We start from the raw sequence: 24,621 nt of genomic DNA, 5'->3' as shown, positions 1-24,621 counted from the left end.
GTAGCCAACATCTGCTTAACATCAGTGACCTGTGGGCTGCTCTGGGTGATTGTCCCTGACCTCGTGGCGCAATGGTAGCGCGTCTGACTCCAGATCAGAAGGCTGTGTGTTCAAATCACACCGGGGTCAGCATGTCCTCCTCTCTGGGGTGCTGTGATGGGATGGCTGGCCCAAGGGCAGCTCTTTTGCTCTCCTTCTTGAGATCCCACAGCTTCACCGAAGGGCAGCAAATGTGCCCTGGCAGAGGGTTTTGCCATGCTGGGCCTGTTTTGGGAAGTATCTGGACAGAGGGTGGTGAGGCACTGGAACAGGTTGCCCAAGGAGGCTGTGGATGCCCCATCCCTGCAGGCATTCAAGGCCAGGCTGGATGTGGCTCTGGGCAGCCTGGGCTGCTGGTTGGCGACCTGCACACAGCAGGGGGTTGGAACTAGGGTGATCATTGTGTTCCTTTGCAACCCAGGCCGCTCTAGGATTCTATGATCCCCTCATCCCATTCTTGGAAGGGAGGCAGTAGATGTCCCAGCCTGGTGCCACATCTGGGCACTGCTTCGCCTGTCCCTGGTACCCCTCAACAAGGAGAAGTGTAGTTGGTTCCAGATGGGGGTTTTAACAAAAAGTCCCTCGCAGGATTGGGTCTGGGGGGGTTTAAGCTTTTTTCCAACTTAAGCCATTCCGTGATTCGTTCCCTTCCTGTCTTCGCAGCGTCCTTGGCCTTTCTCTGCAGCCTGACCCACTCTTCTGCCAACTGCCAAGAGGACAGATCCACCATTATCGAATGTGATGTCCAAGTCATGGTGGGCTCCTACCGCCAGCAAGGACCCGGGTCCTACCTGTACCTGTGTGGGGAGAGCCAAGCTCAGCAGCAGCAGGGGGACACCGGCCCTTCCCAGAGCCGCATTGCTGGACTCGTTGCCAGGTTAGTTCTACCCAGAAGGTATTCACCGCCCCTGCCAAACGATGGACTGCAGGAGATAATTCCTAATTCTCGGGTTGACATCAGGATGTGCTTCCTAACTCTTAGGCTGCTGCCAGCAGAGCAATTTAGCCTTGAGACCGCTAGAGAGCTCTGCTGGGTCGTGAAATTCATTCCTTGTGTCTATCAAAGCATTTCTATTCGCCCCCCTCCCCTCCTCTCCCGTCTTTTTTAAAGGGTTTGAGAAACATCAGAAAATCCATCTCGTAAACAGCCTGCTTTGTTCCTTCTTAGATTTTAATATTTATCTTCTGATCCAAAGCAACATCTGGTGGATGCCAATGGGGAAAAAGATTAGGCATTATGAAAAGCAGAAGCCTTTGTATTTTTTTTCCCCTCCCCTTCCTCTCTCCAAGCAGTTTCATGAGTAAAAAGTTGCAGAGAAAATTCAGCAGGCTGTGCAACATTTGCTCAGCAAGGGGTGGTTGGGTTTTGCAAATCCAAGACCAAGTTGCCTGGAAGTGTGAATTGTTACCTTTGCCTTTGATAGAGCTGTAGAGACCTATACCTGCAGAGCGTGTACTTCCAGGAGTGAAAGGCTCGGAGTAAGGAATAAATAGATGAATTGCACTCTGCAAAAGACACTTAAGCCCTTAAATAGGGAATTAGAATATCGTTGCAGTGCTGTGTATGCTTTATTTCAATGGGGAGTGATCGTTGGTGCAGTCCAGCTACTTCAGTGGCGTTGCAGAGTTTTGATCCTCATCCTTATCTGGTTCTTATGCCACCAGTAGTGTTACGAGTCATCAAGGGATTTCTGGATGCCCTGTGTTGAGGTGAGAAGAATTGGTGAATACTGGACAGCAGTAATACAGTTATAGCATCTGCCTGTCAGTTTGTCATTTTTACCCCATCAGCTTTTGAGCTCTGATAAACTCGAGCTGGGTTTCATAAGGATTGGATGTGTTAAGAATTATGGAATTCTTGCCAGTTTAGAGAAAATCTCAGCTGGGCAGGAAGAAATTAGTTTCCTTTTGAGGGAGGGGAAAGTAGAATTCTACCCTAATCTGCACATTGTCAGCAAGCTGCAGGCCAGGCAGTGGATATGTACAGCTGGACAGCTGGTGTGTCCAAAGCCTCACTGTGCCTTGGTAGTGTCTGATATCATCCTGGGAGATGGGGAGGATGGGTGTATTAGGGGACACAAGAACAAGAGAAACTTAAGGGATAGGAGGGAGCAACTTGAAATTAAGATGATCGATTTAGCTTCAAAACAAGAAATTTCAGGGGCCTTGCCTTGCCTTGCCTTGCTGAGCTTTGCTTTCCTTTTGCTATGAGCAGGGTAACTCCAAGGCAGGTAATCATAGAATGGTTTGAGTTGGAAGGGCCCTTTCAAGGCCATCTGTCCCACTCCCTGCACTGAGCAGGGACACCCACAGCTCCATCAGTGCTCACAGCCCATCCAGCCTGACCTTGGCTGTCTGCAGGGATGGGGCACGACTGCCTCTCTGTGCAACCTGTGCCGGTGCTTAATTACTCTCATCATAACAACCTTCTTCCTTGTATCCAGTTTAAATCTCCCCTCTTTTAGTTTGAAGCCATTTCTCCTGGTCCCATCACAACTGCTGTGAGGGCACAGTGCTGGCTCATGTCCACCACCAGTGCTCCCTGGCCCTTGCTGTCCGGGCTGTGCTCATTCCTTACATCCCCCAGCTTGTACTGACAGCAGGTGTTGCCGTGATCCAGTTTCAAACCTTGCACTTGGATTTGCTGAACCTCATGAGGTTCACCTGTGCCCATTTCTCAGCCTGTCTAGGTTGCTCTGGATGGCATCCTGTCCCTTGGGTGTGTCAACAGCACCTCACAGCTTGGTGTCACCCACAGACTGCTGAGGGTGCACTCGACCCCACGCTGATGTCAGTGATGATGTTAGAGAGCACCAGTCCCAGTATTGACTCCTCACTCATCACTGATTTTCATTCAGAGGTTGAGCCATTGGCCACCACTCTTTGGATACAATCTCACAGCCAGATCTTCATCCATCAAACAGTCTACCCATCAAATCCATATCTCTCCAATTTGGAGAGAAGGATGTTGTGGGGTACCATGTCAGAGGCCTTACTGGAGTTGAGATAGATAACATCAGTGGCTCTTCCCTTGTCCACTGATGCAGTTATGCCGTCGTAGAAGGGCACCAGGTAACTCAGACTTGAGAGTGATGAGGCAGCCCATGATTACTGCTTTCACTTACTGCTTTCAGAATTATGCTCAGCTCTTTACTGATTACAAATCTGTATTGGGGGAATTATTATGATGGTTCTTTTTGTTCATTTTCCTGGTTTGCATTTCTCCAGTTCTGCTGCTTCATCCTGGTGTCAGTGGAGTGAAGGGGGTGGGAGGTCTGAACCTGGGTTTATCGTGTGATGGAAAGTCACACAGTTCATTTTATGAGTGCTTCATTATTTTTCTTCACAATGTTTTTGCCCTTTTTAATTGTCTATGTCCCAGAAAGAGTTTAACATCTCTTCAGGTTCTAGATCAAATCAATCACCCTTTTACCTACTGTTTTTGCTTTTTTCGAACTTAAACCTTTTTAAGTTGTCACTAAATTTCCCTCCTACTGTGTTCACACTCATACTTTGTGTAGAGTTTCAAGTATGGGCTCAAAAGGAATTTTCCAGCACATCAGTGTGTTTTTCTGGTGAGTCCATTTCTAAAGTGGGTTTTGCTGACAGTGGGAAAGGACAGGGAAGGAGGGCTGATGAGGATGAGTTTCTTGATCTGAAAATCTGGGGAAAAATAGAGGAAGGGAGTTGAAGTGAACCAAATGATCTATCTCAGAGCTCTTGAAATTGTGTTTCCAAACTTAATTTCAGTAAACATTCAATTTTCAAATATTAAGTGCAGTTTGTGGCAAAGGGTTTGAAAGTGATTGAAGGAATCTTTTTGGGGAATTCCTGAAATAATGCATGCTGGTTGCTCTAACTAATACTTGTAAGTGAAAATAATAATAAAAAAACAAATGAATGAGTTCTGCAGAAAGGTTCAGCAGTTCAGACATTCATCCAGGATGGGAACTAAAGCACAGAAAGCATGGCTGACTTAACTACACGTTCAGTCTTTCCTGTTCTCTCTTACTAGTTTTAGGTGTTTTGAACAAAGTTTCTTCTATTGTAGTCTGTACTTTATGCCCACCTAGTGGCAAATGCATATTCCTTAGGAAAAGAAAAGGGCAACTGTCTGTTAACATTGCTGCTGGGTGAATGGCTCCCTTGATTCTCTGTCACAAATTGCACCTTCTTGTAAAGCCGTGCCATTCCTTAACATCGTCCTGCATCACAGATACGGGTGCACTTCTTCAAGGACAGCAAGGAGTTGGCTCTTTGCCTACAAGGAGGCTGTGGATGCCCCATCCCTGCAGGCATTCAAGGCCAGGCTGGATGTGGCTCTGGGCAGCCTGGGCTGCTGGTTGGTGACCCTGCACACAGAAGGGGTTGGAACTGGATGAGCACTGTGGGCCTTTGCAACCCAGGCCATTCTAAGACTCTGTGATTCTATGATTACCACTTGGAGTTCCTCTCCATTGACTTCAATTAGCGTCAAGTTGCCAACTGAGCTGTGTGAGCCGAAAACATGCCCCTTCTCCCTTTAAAATAGTTGGTTATTTAAAGATGCAGCTTTTTCTTGTAGCATGAAAAAGAAGTACTCTGCAGTCTTGAAAGATAGCCCAGTCCATTGAATTATCGCGCAGGACAAGAGCAGTTCTCAAAGTGTTGCTATCAAAAGCGAGTGTAGTTCCCTACGGCTGGCTTTTGATTATTGATACAGCAGAGGGAAAGGTTCATTTAAATATAGAAATAAAAATTCACTGTTAAAAAGGTTCAGCTACTTGCAGGAAGCTTTTCTTTTTTTCTGTTGCTGCTGCGACTCTGGCTGCGTCCTTTAGCGCATTAACCTCCTCCTGCCCTAAAAAAAAGGGGCAACAGAACAAAGGCCCCTATCTGCAGTTAGAGCAGCTCCTTGTTTGCTCAGTGAGCCATCATACCCAGCCCAGCTTTAAAAATTCAGGTTCACCAAATGATCCTGATCGCTGTGCTCTCAAGGAAGCTCTGGCTGTTGGGTTGACTTAGATAGCAGTTTGGCTCATGACTTCGGTGTGTCAGCAAATGCTGTTAGTTGGATCTTTCAGGATGCTGGAAACTCCTGAAAATCCTGACTCTACCCACCTGATCCTCTATTTTGTTGAGTAAAAGTCTTTACATGGGGTGGTGAGGCACTGGAATGGGTGAGCTGTGGATGTCCCATCCCTGCAGCACCCAGGGGCAGGCTGGATGGGGCTGTGGGCAGCTTGGGTTGTGGGAGGTGTCCCTTTCCATGAACCATGGGTTGGCTTTAAGATCTCTTCCAACCCAAGCCATTCTATGATTCTAAATCGGCATTTGAAGCTTCTGCTCTTCTTCCTACGAGTTGCCAGGTGTGTATTTGTGTATTTGATGGGTGACAAGAAGGCACGATGGCAAAGGAAGCAGGGAGGAGTGGCACTGAAGTGTTCCAAAGTCTGCATAAGTAAATGGGGAAGCCTTCCCCTCGCTTTGAGGGATCTTAGATCCTATAGCTCCTCGTAACAAAACGCTACCAAAGTAAGCAGCTGTCAGTAGCAAGACCCAGAAAAAATATCTCTTCCCCACCACTTTCTCTATTACTTTCCCCTCCTGTGCAAGGGGAAGCTTTGGAGCAAATGTCTGTTGGTGTAACTGGCACATATATCGAATCTGCTTAGTCTGGGCTGTTAAGTAAGTTTAATTAATTTACTAAGTTAATGTTCCAATGCTAGCAACAAAGCATCATTGCAATCAGCTGGGTAGCAGGAATTGGAACCCCTAAATGAGCTCATTTTTTCACAGTTGGAATTAGGGACCAGTTAGCCAGTTGTGTGGCTTTTCCAATTTCTCCACTTGCCCTAAGGGAGTCGCAAGTTATTCATTCCCTATTGCTAAGTGTGAGTAGGACGGGGAGGGGGGACGTGAGCAAACCCTGCTCCACGTAGGAGTCCATCTTTGATCCCAGCACTGCTGATTCCCTTGCTGTTGTCTGCACTTATCTTCCTTGGTCCTAGAATGGCATTTGCTGCTGTTTGTGATAGTTTGGAGGAGCAGAAAGGCATCACTGAGAGATATTTATGCATGTATTTTATCGTAAGCGCGTGCAGATAAAGGGGGGAAAAACAAATAAACAATAAAAGAATGGAAACAAAATTACAGAAATTTGCAAAGTTTGACAAATGGTGGCCAGGAGTTGCCACAAGCTAATGGCTTGCAATGATTAATAAGAGTAAAAATAATTGCATTTCATTAAGATTGATGACACCCCATTTAACCTCCCTTCTCGTTTCAGCCCTAAAGTGGAAAGAGATGAAGTTCTCATCTATAATAGCTCCTGTAACATTACCATGGAAACTGAGGCAGAGATGGAGTGTGAGGGAGCTAATCAGCCAATTACCGCCAAGATTACTGAGATATGGAAAAACTGGGGCCAGAACACTCAGGTATAATCAAATCTCTTTTACAGACTGATTCAAACAGCTTAAAATTAAATTTGTAATATTGTGTACATTTAAAGGAGGCAAAAAAAAAAAAAAAAAAGAAGAAGAAACAATTTAGGCTGAGCAGCAGCAATATATAATATTAAAAGCTTTCCAACTTTGAATAGCAGTTGTAATGCTGTGCAGCTGTATTCATGGTTAACTATGGATAATCGTGCTTTATGAGACATAAATGAGCTTTACCTTATTTTCTGGGCAGTGTGTACTGTTTTTAAAAAAAAAAAACAAACTCTCCCTTTTGATGCATCAATGCCAATTCTGTTCTAAAAGTGTTATTTTCTGTTATTTGATCAGAAATCTTGTCCACGAGACACGGAGTTTCAGCTTTCCTATAGGGACTTAGCGTTCAGCATTTGTGCAGCTCTGCTTCCGTGTGGGTTTTGCTTCTCTTTCATATCCAGAATTGAGACAGGATGGTCTCTGTTGCAGCAAAACAGCCACAGTGTGTTTATCACAAAAACTCATGACTCTGAGCTAACATCGTTGTATGGCTCAATCTCTACAAATATGATTACAAACCCAAACCTTTCACAGCTCTTGGGATGTTGCGGTGCTTTTGGAGGTGCTGAGCTGGAGTTATGGGTTGTGCCTCTTGTGAAAAGGAATTCAGAGCAGCTGCGTGTTCTGTGACTGCCCAATGTCCCTCTGTCATCATCCTAAATGAGCAGCTCCTGAGATGTTGGTGGAGTTCTACCGGTACAAGGGAGGAGAGTTTCACTCCTGGCTTACGAGAACAAATGCTGTTTTTTCTCTGGTAAATCAAATTATTATGCAGCCTTCCCAGTACAGGTGAGACCTGGGAAGATGAAATTCATTTGCTCAGGATTTATGTTAAAGCTCTCGTGGTAATTTTTATCTCTATCCATAATGAGAATTCTGTATTTACCACCCTGCCCCAGAGCAGCAGCAGTGTTCTGTCCAAGTGATTTTGGTGTGTTTCCAGCATCAGATTCTGAAGCTTTTAATAAGCTGAGAATCTCTGAATATTTGCCCTGTAAATCTATTTTACATGTATATTGCTCTTGTAGTCAAGCATCCTAAAATATCATTGCTGGATAGCGATAGGACAAGGGGGAATGGTTTTAAACTGAGACAGGGGAGGTTTAGGTTGGATATGAGGAGGAAGTTTTTCCCCCAGAGCGTGGTGAGGCACTGGCACAGGTTGCCCAAGGAGGCTGTGGATGCCCCATCCCTGCAGGCATTCAAGGCCAGGCTGGATGTGGCTCTGGGCAGCCTGGGCTGCTGGTTGGTGACCTGCACAAAGCAGGGGGTTGGAACTGGATGAGCGCTGTGGGCCTTTGCAACCCAGGCCATTCTGTGATTCCTTTATTCTGCTTTACAAAAAGAAGGAAAAAAATAATTTTTAAGTCTCCCCTTGGCCCAGGAAGGACCATCATAGGCAGCCTTTTCCCTCCTAGCGTTGCCAGCCTTTACAGTGCCCTGACCTTCCCATGTTCTGCAGGATGACTCCTCTCCCATGTGCTTGTTGGCTAGCTCTGCTACTCACAACACACACAGTGATGGGGAAGGCCAAGCAAAAAAAATTTCTAGTCAGGAAATGCAAGAGGTCAGCACAAGGATGCTTAGGCCAGTGTCAGGTCAGACAACAACTTTCCTTTAGGTGTGCAAAAGATGTCTCTACTGCTGCAGAGCAAAGGCCACAGCATCGCGGAGCCACAGCATAGAGGAGCTGTCACCCACTGCTTTGGGTAGTCCCTTAGTCTCAGCAATGAGATGGTGACAGTCTGTCTTTTTGGCTCAGGTGGCAACCACAATAGGAAGAAGTGGTGAGGTTTGTCCCTGCTGGGGTGAATCGAGGAGCTGAGCATCCTGAACAAACGGAGGGAGAACAGGATGAAACCAGCAGTGCTTTCTGACCTGGGATTTGCTGCTGCTTAATGAACCCAGCAGGCATTTGGAATCATTTTATCCCTCTTTCCAAAACTGGCCTGGGTGAGCAGAGGTGGATGGGTGGGGAGTTCAGATAAATGGTTTCAATTTTGGTCCTTTTCTTGCTGACAGCATCCTGTTAAGATTTACGACCTGGTGCAGCATATGCATGCTTCACTGTAGAGATTTAAATCATGTCATATGAACTGGCCTTACCTTTCCAGTGGAAATAATGGTCCCCAGGTTCTGCACCAAGCAGTGAAATGCATTAATAGCACCACGTGCAGTAGGATAATGGTGCTATTAGCAGGCAGCACAACTCTGTGCACGAGTAACAGGAATGCATCTCTTTATAATAACATCTGGCACTTCTATCGCACTCCCATGAAAGGATCTCAAAGCACGCCAAAAGCACAGATACTGTGCTCTCCATTTTATTTTTTCTTGCTTATTCCTTTGCCAGCTGCATGATGCCCAGGCAGGTGTGCCTTAAAACAGCTGAGTTATTGGGCAGGATGGGGGCAGAGGTGGCAAGATGGTGGTGGAGCACTGTTTGCTCCAGGGTGGCAGAAGAGAAAAGAGGCAGGACAGAAAAGCTTGATAGTCTTGTGTTATCATGAGCATGGAGTGGGCATTGGTAAGAGAAGAGAAGAAACTTGTTGCAGGGCAGAAAATGGGATAAAACCTCCGAATGTTTGTTATTAAAGGCTGGAGTCTAAGGGATACGAGCTCTGGGGAAAGGGCGTTCTTTTCTTCAATACCTGTAAGACATGTAGTAGGACCTGTCTGTGGTTATCAATAGTATGATCAGTTGGGATTTGGAAGATAGGGTAGAAATAAGAGAAACACAAGCTGCAAAGAGATGATGTTTTTAGCAGCCCTGTTAGTGGCAGCTCACAGAAGGGACCTGGTGTGATTGAAGAGGAATCCATGCATTAGGATCCTACTTCAGGGCAAGTGGCAGAGACAGGTCCATCAGCTTGATCTTCTTTGGCCAGCCACAACCTTGCACTGGAAATGATTCATTTTTCCTTTCCTTCATTCTGCAGAGCAGTGACTGAATCAACCCATGAATTCACCCCAGATCTGTGTGTCAGAATTACTAAAAATTGCATGAAATAGCTAACATAACCCATCCAGGAGTTAGACCATAGCCATACCAGATGGACTTTGAATAAAAACATGTTGTGAATGCCTCTGTGCCTCCACGTATGTTATAAGCATTTCCATGGTGCTGCCTCACCGTCTGTTTGAATTCCAAGTTCTTGTGGACACAAACAGAAAAATTCTGTACAATTCAGCAAACATAACAAGCTCTTTCTCAGAAGGTAATTGAAGTGGTTGTTCATCAGACTTCTTATTGTCTCAGATATGAAGAAGCTCCGAATACTAGAGAATCATCATAGAATCATCATAGAATCATTCAGGTCGGAAAAGACCTCCAGGATCCCTTCCAACCCTGGCCATTCTGTGTGATTCTGTGTGATCCCCAAGTCCAACCCCAGCCCACCCCACCATGCCCACCGCCCTCATCCCTCAGTGCCGCATCCCCACGGTTCTGGAATACCTCCAGGGATGGTGACCCCACCACCTCCCTGGCAGCTGTGCCACTGCATCACCACTCTTTCTTATGAGGAGAACATTTTCTTTATAAATAGATATGAAGGTGTATTTAATTGAAAAGAACTTAAGTCTAGGAAGCTTAACTTTCAGATGATCTGCATGAGATAATGAAGCCTAATTCTGCAGAGAAAGAGCTCTTCTACCTCTTGTTGCATATCTGTGCTTGAAAATTGGGCTGTAGCTGTCATCCAAAGTTAGAAGGCTGTATCTACCCTGTTCACCTTGTTCCTGCTGCTGCCTTGAATCAGTCCCTCAGATTTGCTGTTTTGGTTAAACCTCTTGGAAGAATTATGGGTAAGATCCTCAGTTGAGGAAAAGAGCTGTATTTCTGGAGATACAGGGCAATACCCATCCTTCCAACTCTGTTCTGTTTGCCATGGGTGCAGAATGAGCTGGGCTCGTGTTTGAATTTAGAGGACCCCACAGATTGCAGCAGTTTTCAAGCTGCTGGCTGGAGACCTCTTGCTTGGCAGGCTTCATTGGGCTGAAGTTCACCAGCTTGGCATATTCCTTGGATTTCTTCCATGTCCAAATATCTCCTCCAAAATAACGTTAATGGATTTCTTTAGAGACTGACTCAGGCCCTTTTCCTCCATTTATATTGGAAATACTTGCCACCGTAGAACTTAAGTAGGTCACAGAAAGTAAGCAGCAGGCCTCTGCCCCACCGCTGCATTCAGCATCATTAGTGTTTGTAACTTGCTCCATTATTATCTCAGGAAGAGTTGCAGAATTATTTTTATATCTGTATATAATGCAATTTAGACTACTGAAAAGTGTGTGTGTGGCTCCCCCCCCCCCCCCCAAGAAAAGAAAAAAAATTCCAAGTGTGGCTGTATATCCCACAGGACTTAATTAGTTCACAGCTTTGTGATACACTGGATAATGGGAGGATATGAATTAAATAATGCAAGGGAGAAGTTCTAATGCTCACTCAGTACCTGTCCACTGCCACCTTGGCTGCATAATGAGATGTCAACCACCGTGACGCTGATGAGACATGCAAAACACTGATACAGTGTGTAAAGGATGCTCATGGGAAGGTTTGGCAGGCTTAGATGTCTCCAAATCCATTATGCTTAGTGAGCCTTCAGAATATTATTCCGGATCAGTGGACCAGACCTAATCATCGTGTAAGCATGCTGTTTGAGCAAAGTTACCCTGTGCTGATTCCTCCTTCCTCTTCTGGCCCAGGTGGGTGATATAATGTTCATTGGAGGGCAGATGCCACGTGCATTAAGTCAGTCATAGGGAAGCTAAACGGGTATGCCAGTGAATCCTCTGCAACCCAGCCCTCAAGGAGTCTCCATTAAGAAATGGAGGGCTGATGGAAAAATAACTTGCAAGGTGCAGATGCCTTCTTGGACTTTGGTTCTGCCTGGGTCTGCTACACTGGCCTTTGTTTTTTAACACAGCATTAAGGAGAGGTTTTGAGGTGTAAGAATAGCATTTACTTCTTTGCTCAGTGATTGAAACTGGGATAACTGCTCTGCTTGCTTCTCAGAGAGAAAAAAACAGAACCAACAAAAAAGCAAAGGCTTCATCTGAGAAATGCATGGTCACTTAAGGCACTCTTGCTTTTCAGATTCCATTTAGCACAGTTAGGTCTAGATTTCCAAATCTCTTGTATTCCTATTTATCTTAGAACCACACTTTTTCTTAGAATCATGGAACGGCTTGGGTTGAAAAGGACCTCAAGGATCATCTAGTTTCAACACCCCTAACATGGGCAGGGTCTTCAACCACCAGACCAGGCTGCCCAGATCCTTCTTTTTTGTTCTTATTTTCCTCATTTACCATCTCTCTGGGCATCATTATTTGCAAGTGAGGAAGGAGAAGAGACAATTTTGCATGTTGGAGTTATCTGGTACTTTATGTAGGTGGCGATTCCAAGACAGCATCTTGGGAAGTATATAAGGTTCTGTGTAAGCACAGAGCATGCCAGACATAAAGGGCTGCTGCTTTATTTTTCTCAGCAATGCTATGCCAGATCCCCTGACCACGCTGTGTGTCTGTGAGGGTTGCAGGTGATGGACCAGCAGGGTTCTTGTGCTCTGTGTAGTTGATACGTGATATTCTTTCACTATCACTTTAGTGCCGTCCTTGTCCTGCATTGTTGTCTGATGGGTGCACTTTGAGGATGAGAAGATTGCAGTTGGTTGCCTCTGCTTGTAGATGTATGATTGAAATATGTAGAATCTCAGATTCACAGAAAATCTGAGTTAGAGGGGACACAAAAGGATTATCAAGTCCGACTCCTGGCTCCATACAGCACCTCCCAATATACATATATATGCACACAAAATAGATCCAGTAGCTTCAGTAGGAAACATTACCTAAGGCTGAAGATGCAATGTTGTCTTTCAAGCTTCTTCATCCTTTAACTCCAGAAATTGGTACAGCCCTAACACATCTCATTCTTATGCTCTCTTCTGTGTCCTTTGCTTATCCATCTTCATCTGTCCTGTTTTCTTGGAGTGCTGAATGTTGTCAGAAAGGAGAAAGATCCTCTTTTTGCTTTTTTTCCAGCGTTTCCCTTTGAGGAAAACCGCTGCACCAAACTGAGAGTGGTTAAACAGGATATGAGTGAAATATGCCTCTTACAAGGATGGATGCATTCTGGTCTGGGGAATGGATGGGAAGTCGAGAGTTGGATCAGATGAATATTCTCTAAAATGTGATGTATATATTCTTTTGTAAATCTTCACTTCTAGCAACCCAGCAAGCTCACCCTTATGTTCTCTGTTTCTTAACCTCCTGCCTTGGACGTGGATGTTTTCAGAGGTGGGGGTAGGAACACACCAAACCAAGTTGGATTTGCAGAAAGGGAGTGGAGGAGTCTGTAACAAATAAACACAAACAAAAGCAGAAAGCCAGTCTTGAGGTGCAGATGCTATCAGAGCAGCGAGAGGGACCATCTGCAAGGTTGTTAAGATGTAGAGAACCAAGATGGCCTCCACAGTAACCACAGGCAATGTGAAGAGATAAATGGTTGACCCGAGCCTGTGTCAGGCTAGGATTGATGCCACTATCAGCCCTAGTGCCTTTGCAATGATTTTTTTAAAAATCTCTGATAGAGTGTGTTATCTAGTTACTGGCATGAGGGCAATGGCCTGGAGGCAGCGAGGAGGAGGAGGAGGGGGGAGGACGAAGGAAAGGAGGAGTGAAAGAGAAAGGGGGGAAAGAAAAGGTCATTCTAGGAGGACAATCTCAGTTGGACGAAATAAGAAAATGAGGGCCTTGCCCTGAAAGGGGAGGTAAATAAATAATAAAAAAATCTGCTCCTAGGTGTGCGGGAAAAGGATAAATGAAATTGCTTCTCCTTCTTTCGTTTTTTTGTTTTCTTCTTTTTCTTTCTTTTTCTTTTTTCTTTTTTTTTTCCCTTTTTTCTTTTTCTCCTTTTAATAGGATCAGCCTTGGGCTGCAATGGGAAATTTAGGAGATCTGCTTCTGGTGGGTTTTTTTTTCTTCTTTCTCTTTTGCTTTAACTTTTTGCTTCCTGATTTGAGGTTTAACTCTTTCCTTTCCTGTTCTCAGCTAAAAAACCAAACCAAAACAAAAAAACAATGGCTGAATTATATATTTTTTTCTTCTATCCCCCACACCTTTATTTTACTGTTATTCCATTTCCCTCATTCCACCATCTTTCTAGTGTTACAGATTATTGTTGAAGTTGGAGCACTCCTCACCCTGTTGCACAGGAGCCCTGTTGGCTATTGCTTGTCTCCCCAAGGATGCCACCTCCCCATAACCCACAGCACACTGACACCTTTCCACTCCTATTTATACAGACCCACATGAAATCAGAATTGAGTTGAAAAACCATTTTTCTTTTTTCCCTCTATTTATTCCATCCCAAAAAGGAAAACAGATTGAGAGTAGAAAGTGTCATTTTAGATGCACAACTCTACAGGGCAGTGAAAGGAAGCCTTCCCAAAGGATTACAAGCAAATTTTCTCTGTTTTCTTGCAGACTCTTACATTAAGCCTTGTTGCCACTTTCCTGTTTAATTATGAAAGACTTTAATTGGCTCCTTTGGCGTTTTTGGTAGATTTGGAGAGGGACAGTGGTAGGTGGTGGAGGCACAGCTCTGGTTCTCCATCTGTAGAACTTGCTCTTGACTTGGGGGAAAGGTGCTGAGGGTGTTTAGTGGCTGGTCCCATGCTAAGCATGCAGGCTTTGGGCTATGGATGGATTCGGAGGGAGGCTTTTCCATCTCACCCTTGTGAATTTGAATGGAAAAGGTTGTGCTCCTCTGGGGTAAGCCTAGCCTAGGCTTGTTCTTCTCTTGTGTGGGAGTTTGGTTTAATGTATGAGTGGGTCTTGCTTTCCTTAGATGTGATGTGGTTTGAAGATGTCTCCAAACAGCTCTTGCACTGCTGGCATAGTCCTCTGTGTCACTGTCTGAATTTGTGTCCTGTTTCTGATCCTTAGCATCCAGTTGGATCCAGAGCATCCAACATCTACTGGATGTTGCATCTGGGACTCTTGTGTGAAGCTTGGTCCTACAGCATACTCTGCTACACTTGATGTTTCTGGGGTCTAGTTTGGGATCCAGCAAAAGGCTGAGCACTGTCTGCTCCATTTTGAAAGCTCTGAGATTTTAGTAGGGTGGCTGCGGCTAGCATGGGGGCATTGGAAAGGTCGTGGCCATGTTTGGAACAGGGATGGAGATGTCTTTGTGCTGTTTAACAATGAAGATTTGAGACTGAATTTGACCAGCTTCAGGTCTGAAGCACTGAGATGCCAAATCTAGGTAGAGTTGGACAGTAATCAACACTAATTGTATTTTATTTGGTGCTCCGTTGTAGGCAACGAAAGGTGCTGCACAGTTGGCCTTGGTTGACATGTGCACACCCAGTCCTGAACACATTTTAAACCTCCCTCTTGGTTCCCCTGTTCTCTCATCCAAATTGATTGGATATAATCTTGTTCATTCTGAGCCTATACATGACTGTTGGCATGCATGAGGTGCTGTGGTGGTTCCATCTTCTGTAAGTCATTCCTGTTTATTTGCAGCTTATTTCCAGACGTGTGCAGAACAAAAACACGTGAGAGTTATCTGGGAATAAAATCGTTTGGACAAGCGCTAGAAGGATATAGGGCAGTAATTCAGATGTTGATTATTCTGAGCCTATGGTTTCTGGAGGACCAGGGGCTCTTTCGTATTTTGTCTTGATATTTTCTGCTAGACTGTAGTCTAAACATGTAATGCCTGTGTCCTTTATGACATTAAACGTGAGCGGGATGCTGGGATACTAACATTGCTCCTATAGGAACGTAGCTCTGAAGACCTGAGCTTGGTGCCTCGTTGTGGTTTGACCCATAAGATCAGACTTGCAGGGAAGGTGGGGAAAAGTCTTGGGAGTTGAATTTGGTGGGCGACACAGCTGGGTTTTGCTTCATTTAGAAAATAAAAGGGCTATGTCCTGAGGATAACAAGGACCTGAGAACTTCATCTTGAATCGTAATTTCTTTTGTGTACAGACTTGGACATAAGCAGTAAGGATGATTAGTACTTGTATTTGTATTTTACAGTTGTTTTTTTTTTTTCTTTTCCCTGTTCTGTTACTGCTGGTGCTACAACAAAGCTTTTCCCAGACTAAAGAACAAGAAAGAAGTGTACACCTGGAGGATGACTGAATTTCAGTTCAGAAACATTCGTTAACAAAAAAATAAATTAAAAATGCTGTAGCAAGAGGGAAAACCAGCATGCTTGAGCACTTTGCCACAATTAACCTGACAGCCTTCATTCTGTCTTTAAAAACAGGCTTAATTTTATGTGACTGCTAGTAAAACCAGGCTGTTTTCATGGTGAGTCGTCAGCAGCCGGGTGATGGACTGAGTTAACAACCCCTTGGAGGTGCTGGGTGTTTTCCTTTGATTGGCAGCTCCATAGGTGGAAACCCCTAGTTCCTAATCTGTCCCTGGGGATAGCTGCAAAGCAAAGGACTTCATTAAGGGATGGTAAGGCTGCCTCATGAAAACGAGCAAACGATTACCATCAGATTGGGAAGGAGCAGGGGATACTAGGTGCTCTGGGGATCCTGTGAAGAAAAGCAGAAGTCCCAGGGTAGGGAAGCATCAGGTGGAGTGGCTGCAATGGCATTAACAAAATGTTCCCAGTTGAATTCATGGGTGATGCAGGGCTCGGAGCTGTTAGCTCATATTCAGTTAAATTTCAAGTGTCAGAGCTCATTAGAGGTGATTTTAGCCACAGACAGACTGTGAGTTGCTCAGTAAATTCGACTTCCTTGAATAAACTTGAGGCAAGAGGATGCCACTTGACTTATTGATTGATTTTTTCCTGCTCTCACACAACTTCTTTGGGTTTGGGATTCTGATCGAAGGTCAAGCTCAGTTTTTAAATCACTTAGGGACTGTGGTTCTCTTTTACACACACTCTTTCACTCTAATTCTCATTTATTAGCATTTTTCCTCCTTCCTTACCTTGTATCTGGTGTGTGGAAAATGCAGATTTTGCTTTTGGTGTTGAGGACAGCAGGCCCGTGTGGGCATGGATGTCATGAATGGCTATGGATGTTCAGGCTAACCTATGCAGAACTGGCTAAAGATGTGCAAAACAACTGGCAGGAAGCAATTGCAGAGTTATAGAATATCCTGTGTTGGAAGGGACCACTGAGGATCATGAAGGCCAGCTCCTGGCTGGACTTCACTACCCAAAGTCAGACCATGTGCCTGAGAGTGGTGTGTCAATGCTCCCTAAGAAATTCATTATTAACTGTAGAGATGGCTCACTCAATGTGAATGTCTATCCCTGTTTTCCTGATCCTGGTACTTAGCTCCTCGATGTCTTGAATACCTCTCCCAGTGAACTGATGCCAAAATTCAAAGCTGACAAAGGCTCAGACAATGAGGCAAAAATTGGGATTTCCCATGCAGGAAGGACTGCACTCAATGGTCATCAGCACGGCCTAGTGTTGAGGTTGGATACTGGGCAAAAAGAGTAAGGTGAAAGAGAAAGAGAGGTGCAGACTGCTCAGGGAGATGGTGGGGTCACTGTCCCTGGAGGTGCTAAAGAGCCATGAGGATGTGGCACTGAGGGAGGTGGTCGGTGGACATGTTGGGGGTGGGCTGGGGTTGGACTTGGTGATCTCAGAGGTCTTTTCCAACCTCAGTGATTCTCTAGTTTTCAGCTCTGGGTGTTGCAGACATCGTGGGGTGACAATTTTGTTGGCAGTTCTGAGAAATTTCTCCAGGTGGTGATAGCTGGTAGCTGGCTTTTGGGGTTTGCACAAGATGCTTTGCTTTCACTTCATGTAGATATGTACTCTTTCAGGTACCTTAGAACAGTGCCCATCTCTGCCTGAAATCAAATCTGCCCTTGGGAAAATGCTACCTTAAACACTTGAATGCACTGGGGTATGGATGTGCCACCACGGTTCCTTGGGAAAGAGCCCCTAAATTTGATATCCTGCCAGATGATGTAGAGGCAGACAAATGTTGTGTGTGGGTGGGCAGACAGTAAAAGCCATGACACATTGCAAGGGATCTGTTCCCAACAATGATAAGCTGTTCCAGCCCCAAAAGACACAAGGATGGCTTCATAGCTCAGACAGCAGCAGTTTGTGCTTTGAACTCAAAAGGCTCTCAGTACAGAGTGCGATGTATTAGTCGAGGAGCACTCTTGCACGCCACTCTCTCATCTCGTTATCCGATTAAAATGAATTTTGGGCTGAAATCTGTTGAAATGACAAGAGTGGCTTCTGTCCCGCAATATGTGATGCTGCTCTTTGGCTGAGGCGTGGTTGTTCATGGCACAGCAATACAGTGCAAAGTGCTCTTAGTGAATGTCAGCTGGCTCAGGCTGCTGGAATGGTGCTGTCTGCACCCCTGGTGAAGTTGTCCGTCGTGTGCTGCTGTCAGCTCAAACTGTTGAGGAAAAAAATAGAAGCATTATTACATGGAGAATCCATTCTAATTTTAACTCTATTAGATTAATGTATTGAAAGGTGCGTTTCTGGTCTAGATATTTCCTTGTTTGGAAGTTGTCTTGCATCAGGAATGTTTGTTCAGCTCCTTGCAGATTAAGATCTTGGGCTTCATCTGGATTCACTGCAATTAAACGGACACCTTTGTCTGCAAGGAAACAGGTGGGATGTACCTAGTATTTTAAATGCCACTGAACACCCAGCATCCCATTAGGAAGTGGAAAATTCAGCTTGAAGTGGCAGTCCAAAGGTAACCTTTACTGAGGAGTGACATCTCCATAGCCATCATAACCCAGAGTTCCCCTATTGCTTATGTGACCTTTTCTGTGAGAGTCCCATCTTCACCTTTTTACCTTTCTGGCAGATAAGTGTTTTTGATGATGACAATAAAGATACGGAAAGCACTTTTATTCTTGGTTGCCCCATCTGGGCTGTGCGTTTGATCCGAACGGCCAGCGTCCCAGTCAGATTGCACTATCAGATGGAGCTGGCTCTATTTCCTGCATTATTCTTCCTGGCTGTACCACATTATGCAATTATGTTTGCATTTAAACCTGAGCACTTACCTGTAATGATGCTGTAGTTCAGTTCATGATACATTACAGCACTAGATAATGCATACAGATAGGCTAAGAAAGCATGTTGTTGATGTGCTAAAACTAAACAGGACATTGCATTTGAAAGCGGACTCTGAAAGCTTGCAGATTAGGATGAGACACTTAAAAAGCTTGCATTACTGAAATAACAGCCATGCAGGACAAAATCCTCTCCCTGCTGGGCAGGTACAGGATTGAAGGGACATTGCAAGGCTTCAGACTACATCTCGAAAGATAGAATCATAGAGTGGCTTGGGTTGGAAGAGACCTTAAAGATCATCTAGTTCCAACCAAGGATATAGAATCACAGCATCACTGAAGTTGGAAAGACCTACAAGATCATCCAGTCCAACCATCCAAACATATGTTACACCTGCTCTTATCTTGTGTGCTCTTACAGCTTGAAGAGCAAATGCTATCCTTGGCTCCATCAGAAGAGGGGAGGCCAGCAGGGACAGGGAGGTGATTGTCCCCCTCTACTCTGCTCTTGTGAGGCCCCATCTGCAGCACTGCGTCCAGATCCCCCAGTACAAGAAAGACAGAGCTGTTGGAGAGGGTCCAGAGGAGAGCCACAAAGATGATCAGGGGGCTGGAGCACCTCTACTACAAAGACAGGCTGAGGAAGCTGGGCTTGTTCAGCCTGGAGAAAAGAAGGCTGTGGGGTGACCTCATTGCAGCCTTTCAGTACCAAAAGGGTGCCTACAAACAGGAGGGGAATCAACTCTTTGAAAGGGTTGATAACAGCAGGACAAGGGGAAATGGTTTAAGTTGAGTGAGGGAAGATTTAGGTTGGATGTCAGGGGGAAGTTCTTTACAGAGAGAGTGGTGAGGTGCTGGCACAGCTGCCCAGAGAGGCTGTGGATGCCCCATCAATCCCTGGAGGTGTTCAAGGCCAGGATGGGGCCCTGGGCAGCCTGGGCTGGTATTAAATGTGGGGGTTACTGGCTTTGCATGTGGTGGTGGGATTGGAGCTTCATGATCCTTGAGGTCCCTTCCAACCCAACCATTCTGTGATTCTGTGATTATCCAGTTAAGCTTGGAGGACCCTGTGGTGTATCATGGGGTACTACACTGGGACAAGGATGCCAGACTGCTGGACTGCATCAGATCCTAGCCTGTGTTGGATGGAGCACAGCCTCAAGCTGTTTCCTTGTGCTCATCCAGGTCCTCCCTCTCAAATGTGGAATCTGCTTGAAAAAATACATTTTAGGTGAAAATGGTCAGGCAAAATATTTTGATGAAGCTCCGGCAGTGATTCAACAGATTCCCAAACCTACTACAGTCAGCCATGAATTTTCATCACAGGATAATGAAGCAACCTAATCTGCTTCAAAATATACTGGCAGATACATCAGTTTCCCTTGAAATAAGGAGAGATCGTAACCTATAGTTTTCCTAACAGGTTGCCTATCTGTCATATTTTGGGAGTCTGTGGATGGAAGGGGCTAGATTTGGGTGAAGTGCCAGGTATCATCCTGTTCATTGGAGAGAAGGATGTGTGAGTGTGCGTGATTAAAATAAAGGCAGCCTGTACTAATTGGTAGCCTTTGTGCAGCGTGTTCCCTCCTACTGCTCTGTGCTGAAGTAAGCTGCTGAAAGATACAGTCAGATTGGGTTTTTTGTTGGTTTTTTTTTGGAAAGGAAATAGGAACTTTGCTTTTCATTCCATCCGAGTCAACGTTTTCCATTGGTTGAGCATCCTTGCATCCTTGCTAGGTATATGGAAAAATCTAACGGTGTGCTTCTGTTCTGCCTCTTCAGTTTAGTGTCTGCCCAAAACTTTCTCTGCTTCCCTCCAGACTTTCCCACCCAGGCTTAGGCATTCCCCACTTTTTCTCATGAATCTCAGTGCTTTTCTGAGTCATTGGGCAGCAGCTGCTGCTCCTGCACCGACCCTTTGGTCCCTTGCAGTGCAGCTTGGGCATCTTAGCCAGCAACCGTGGTCAGATTTTACTACCACAGAGAAAAACTGTCATACACTCCAAGTCATTTTCTTCCACAGTGCTCTCCTTTATCTTCGAAATTAAGATTTCTGATACTAGGACCAATATCCTACCATAAGCTTCATAAAACCCCAAGAGATATGAGAACAGCATTTTACTCAAATAGACATGGGACTTTCCAATCCTCCTGTTAGTTGGTATTTTGCTTTCAGGCCAGCTTTTTGTGCTTGGATGTTAGAAACCTATACATGCTACATGTGAGCCATGCACTCCTTCCTCCAAGAGCAATGTCTTTTCAGTGCCCTACGAAAGCACTGTTAGATCAAACTAACATTTCTTGTCCTTAATTAAATACCTCTGGTGCAAAGAGCCTTACCTTCTGTGCTTGGAAATTGCATTGATTACTCCTCTGCTGGAAAAGAATTTTTTTTTTTTTTTTTTTAAATAAGAATTAAACTCGTTCTCATGCCATTGACCACTTGCAAATTGGGCTGAGACTGACTTGTGCCATGGGCTCTGACCTCCAAAACTGCCCATTCATTTTTTTTTCTGAACTAATCAGCTAGACAAGCTATTTACAGTTGGCTTTTGGGTCTTCTCACTGCTTTTGTGGCTGCCCCTGTCTGAGTAATTAATGACAGTGTGGCTTGTTTTTGGTCTTGAGTTACTAATGCTGTTGGCTGCAAATACATTTTTACCTCTGGGACGTGCCAGCTTCCTGGTTCTAGTCCCACCTCGTTGGCCCAGGTCAATTTTTTGTGTGTAAACAGATTTATCCTGTAATGGTTGGAAAGAGAATAGGTCATTCATCAGTCCCATAGAGAACATGTCCAGCCAGATTCTTCTCTTCTTGTACTCATGCAGCTCAACAGAAATCAGAAAGGCTGCTAAAATTCAGGGGGAAAAAAAGAAGAAAGTAGTTATTATGTTGTAATTCAGAGCTTAGGATGTCTTGTTAAGACCTAACAGTACTAGAGAGTGCAGCTCATGTCCAGCCACCTGCCCAGTCCTGATGCATTTAATATTAATGAAGGAGCCATTATGTGAATTTCATGGGCTGGGTAATATCACCTGCATTTTAGAACTGGTATAAAGGATAGAGAAATTAAATAGCAACATGTGATGAAAACAGTCATTAAATTTTTTTTTTTTTTTTTTTAAATCATGTTTTGGTCTTGGGAAAGCATAAGTTGGCTAAAGTCTACGTCAGTTCTACCATCATTCATAAGGCAATGAGCTCATTTTGGCAGAAATGATTTTTTTCCCCTACTGTACAGTTCCTTAGATATAGAATCATAGAATGGCCTGGGTTGAAAAGGCCCACAATGCTCATCCAGTCCCAACCCCCTGCTGTGTGCAGGTCACCAACCAGCAGCCCAGGCTGCCCAGAGCCACATCCAGCCTGGCCTTGAATGCCTGCAGGGATGGGGCATCCACAGCCTCCTTTCTTTCTTTTGACTTTTAATGTAAATACAGCTCCTTAGTGAGTTGTGACTTGAGCACAACCATTACTGTGTTGTGTTTTTTGTTTTAATATCATTTATTTTAGAATTACTGGAAGAAGATGATTCGGGCATCTGTCAACGTTAGTTGAACAGTTGGCTACCAATGTCTGCTCACTTGGGTAAGCCATAGGTGGTCTCTGCTGTGACATAGTTTGTAGGGGCACTTCCTTTCACATCTCTGGATTATCAGTTAAATTCTTCACTGTTTTACCAACACAGTTTGTACCAATGTCTGAAAACTAACTACCACCCTGTTATTCTTTTCTAAACTGGCAGCAGGGCCTGTCTTAACACTGGTATCCAGGGAAGAAGAACATCAGTGGTCATTCCACATTGTTTTCATGATATCATCACACAGAATCGAACTGAGTAAGGAATTTCTCAAGTATAGGAGACTGCTGAATTCCTGGGGGCCAGGAGGCTGCCTTTCTTTGGAAGAAGGACCGGACAAAAAAGAGATGTAAAAATATGCTCCCCTTTCTGCCCAGGTGTTCTTTCAAAGGACTTTCCAAATGCAACCTGATTAAAGGACATAGAAACGATAGAAAAGAACGTGCTGCTTTTGCTAAGAGAACTGAGGTGGGCTATCCATCGCAGCCCTTCCCTGTCAGGTAGCAGATCATTTTGCTCCGCTCCTGTAATGAGAATTAAGTTGTACCCCCTCCATCTTGGGAACGTTTGGAGAAGTCTTGGGATCTTCTACGTTCCACATTACCCTTGATCATCTTCAGTTTGTGTGCTCTTTGATTTCGTGGCACGGTCAACCGGATTCTCTTCTTTTTGGTGAGACTGTGTAAATATCTATTTGTGTGCCAAATAAGGCATTGCTTTCTGCTGCTCAAGTGTTGGGTGTTTCTGTGTGTTTCACAATGTAAGGTGCTTGCTGCACTCTCTGGGACAGCCCTAATCCTTCTTTCTCACCCAGCTCTATGTTTGCTTTCATTCTTGCCTTCAGCAAACCCTTTGTATGCTGTCAGGAATGAAAAGAAGATTGCAGAAGTCATCTTTTTGATTTTGATTTATATCAAGGATACTTTTCACACTGACTGATGTCGTGCATGCAGGAGACATAGAAGAGCAGAATAAAAGAGTGTCCCTGTCATGCTTGTCTCAGGGATACAGGCTGTGCAGTGAAAGACCTACGATACACCGACAGAATTTCTATGACTTTGCAGTTGTGGTGAACACTGTTCGTTAATCTGGTCCAGGGTTTGAGTTTCCAAGAGCAGATGAGGCAGGAATCCTGCCAAAAGGAAAGTTCAGCTTCTTTGGGCGTTGGGAAGCACGTTGTATGCTGACTCCACTGACTGTAGCAAATGCATTTGCATCTCTTTCAAGCATGTGTAGGAGGGAGGAGCCTCCACCAATTTGTCTGTTTTAATTATAGATGTTCTATCCACCTTCCTAATTGCTCCTTCATTAAGAAGTAGCTTGTTGTTTCTTGTTTCCCTAGGAGCTAAAAATAATCAACTTTTGTTTGTTTCTGTAAATATTTTTTTTTTTGCTTGCCCTTGAGGAGATAATTATTTCTATTGTTGCATGAAGATGGTGGCCAATACAGGAGGAATAATTAGAGCAGATGGCTGGAAATACTTCCCTTGTAAAAGATATCTAGGGTAATAAAATACCTCCCCTCCTCTTTTGTCTCCTCCTAATACAGGTTTTTTTCTTTCCTCAGGTAGGTAGGGGTTGCGTGGGGCTGTAAATCTTTTCCTGTTGTATTAAACTGAGCAGCTGTCAAGAGTTCACAGCCCGGAAAGTGAGCTCCCTGTATCCATCACTGAAATTACAGTGTTTTTAAATGTGGTGTGGAGTCCTGAGTCTGCAGGGTGGGGAAATTCACACCGTACTCCATCACTTCAAATGTTAACCGTGTCTCTCTGTGGTGACTGAGGACAGGAACACTTGCTCTCCATACGCGCTGGCTAAATGGCGATCTGTCAGCGCCAAGGAAAATGCTGCCCCATGTGTGTCAGTCTGTCAGAAGTTCGAAACCTTTGGCTGTCGGTGGTTGTACATAGCAGGAAGGATGCTGGGGATGGAACTGATGGTCATCTCAGTGCTGGAGAGGTGTCACGCTCTGTGCCTTAGTGGCTGTATCTAGGGAAGGGATGAAGCTGGCTACTGAAGTTGGGGGAACCTGCCTGACCTCAGTTTGCTTTTTTCTGTGGCTCTGTGTTAGATAAACACAGGCTGGATCCAGAAAATGAGAGCATGGAGCACAGCAGCAAGCAGCATCTGTGCTGCTTAGCTCAACCATTTCTTCCAGGTTTGGTTTTAAAGTTTCTGATTATTTTTTTTCTGATCAGAGGATGCAGCTCTGTGTGCTTTTTACCAGTCATAGAATCACAGAATGGCCTGGGGTGCAAAGGCCCACAATGCTCATCCAGTTCCAACCCCCTGCTATGTGCAGGGTCGCCAACCAGCAGCCCAGGCTGCCCAGAGCCACATCCAGCCTGGCCTTGAATGCATCCAGTCCTTCTATTATGACTTTACTTAACTGAACAAATTGAAATGTCACCACAAATTGAGATCAAATGGGCTACGTTCTGCCTAAACGGGAGTTTCTCAACCTTTTAAATCCCAAACGTTACCTT

General features: G+C 44.8%; 1 protein-coding gene and 1 non-coding gene across 2 annotated transcripts in view; both read left to right on the top strand.

Annotated features, from left to right (window-relative positions):
• LOC122186646 (fibrocystin-like) overlaps positions 1-6,487 on the top strand; it is a 29,453-nt gene extending 22,966 nt beyond the window's left edge. The window contains exons 14-15 of the mRNA XM_042883476.1: positions 703-916; positions 6,308-6,487. Coding sequence (XP_042739410.1) covers positions 703-916; positions 6,308-6,464 — 371 coding nt within the window. The 3' untranslated portion in view covers positions 6,465-6,487. The remainder of the gene's footprint in view (positions 1-702; positions 917-6,307) is intronic.
• TRNAW-CCA lies at positions 58-129 on the top strand. Its single transcript has one exon. It is a non-coding gene; the product is annotated as a tRNA-Trp (tRNA).
• Positions 6,488-24,621: the final 18,134 nt, after the last annotated feature.

This window comes from Lagopus leucura, unplaced genomic scaffold (assembly GCF_019238085.1).
Source record: "Lagopus leucura isolate 7727_CA_CO unplaced genomic scaffold, USGS_WTPT01 Super-Scaffold_100038, whole genome shotgun sequence".
NCBI classification, from domain to species: domain Eukaryota; kingdom Metazoa; phylum Chordata; class Aves; order Galliformes; family Phasianidae; genus Lagopus; species Lagopus leucura.
The sequence above is the reverse complement of the archived record's forward strand: the minus strand, read 5'-3'. Positions and strand labels throughout refer to the sequence as shown.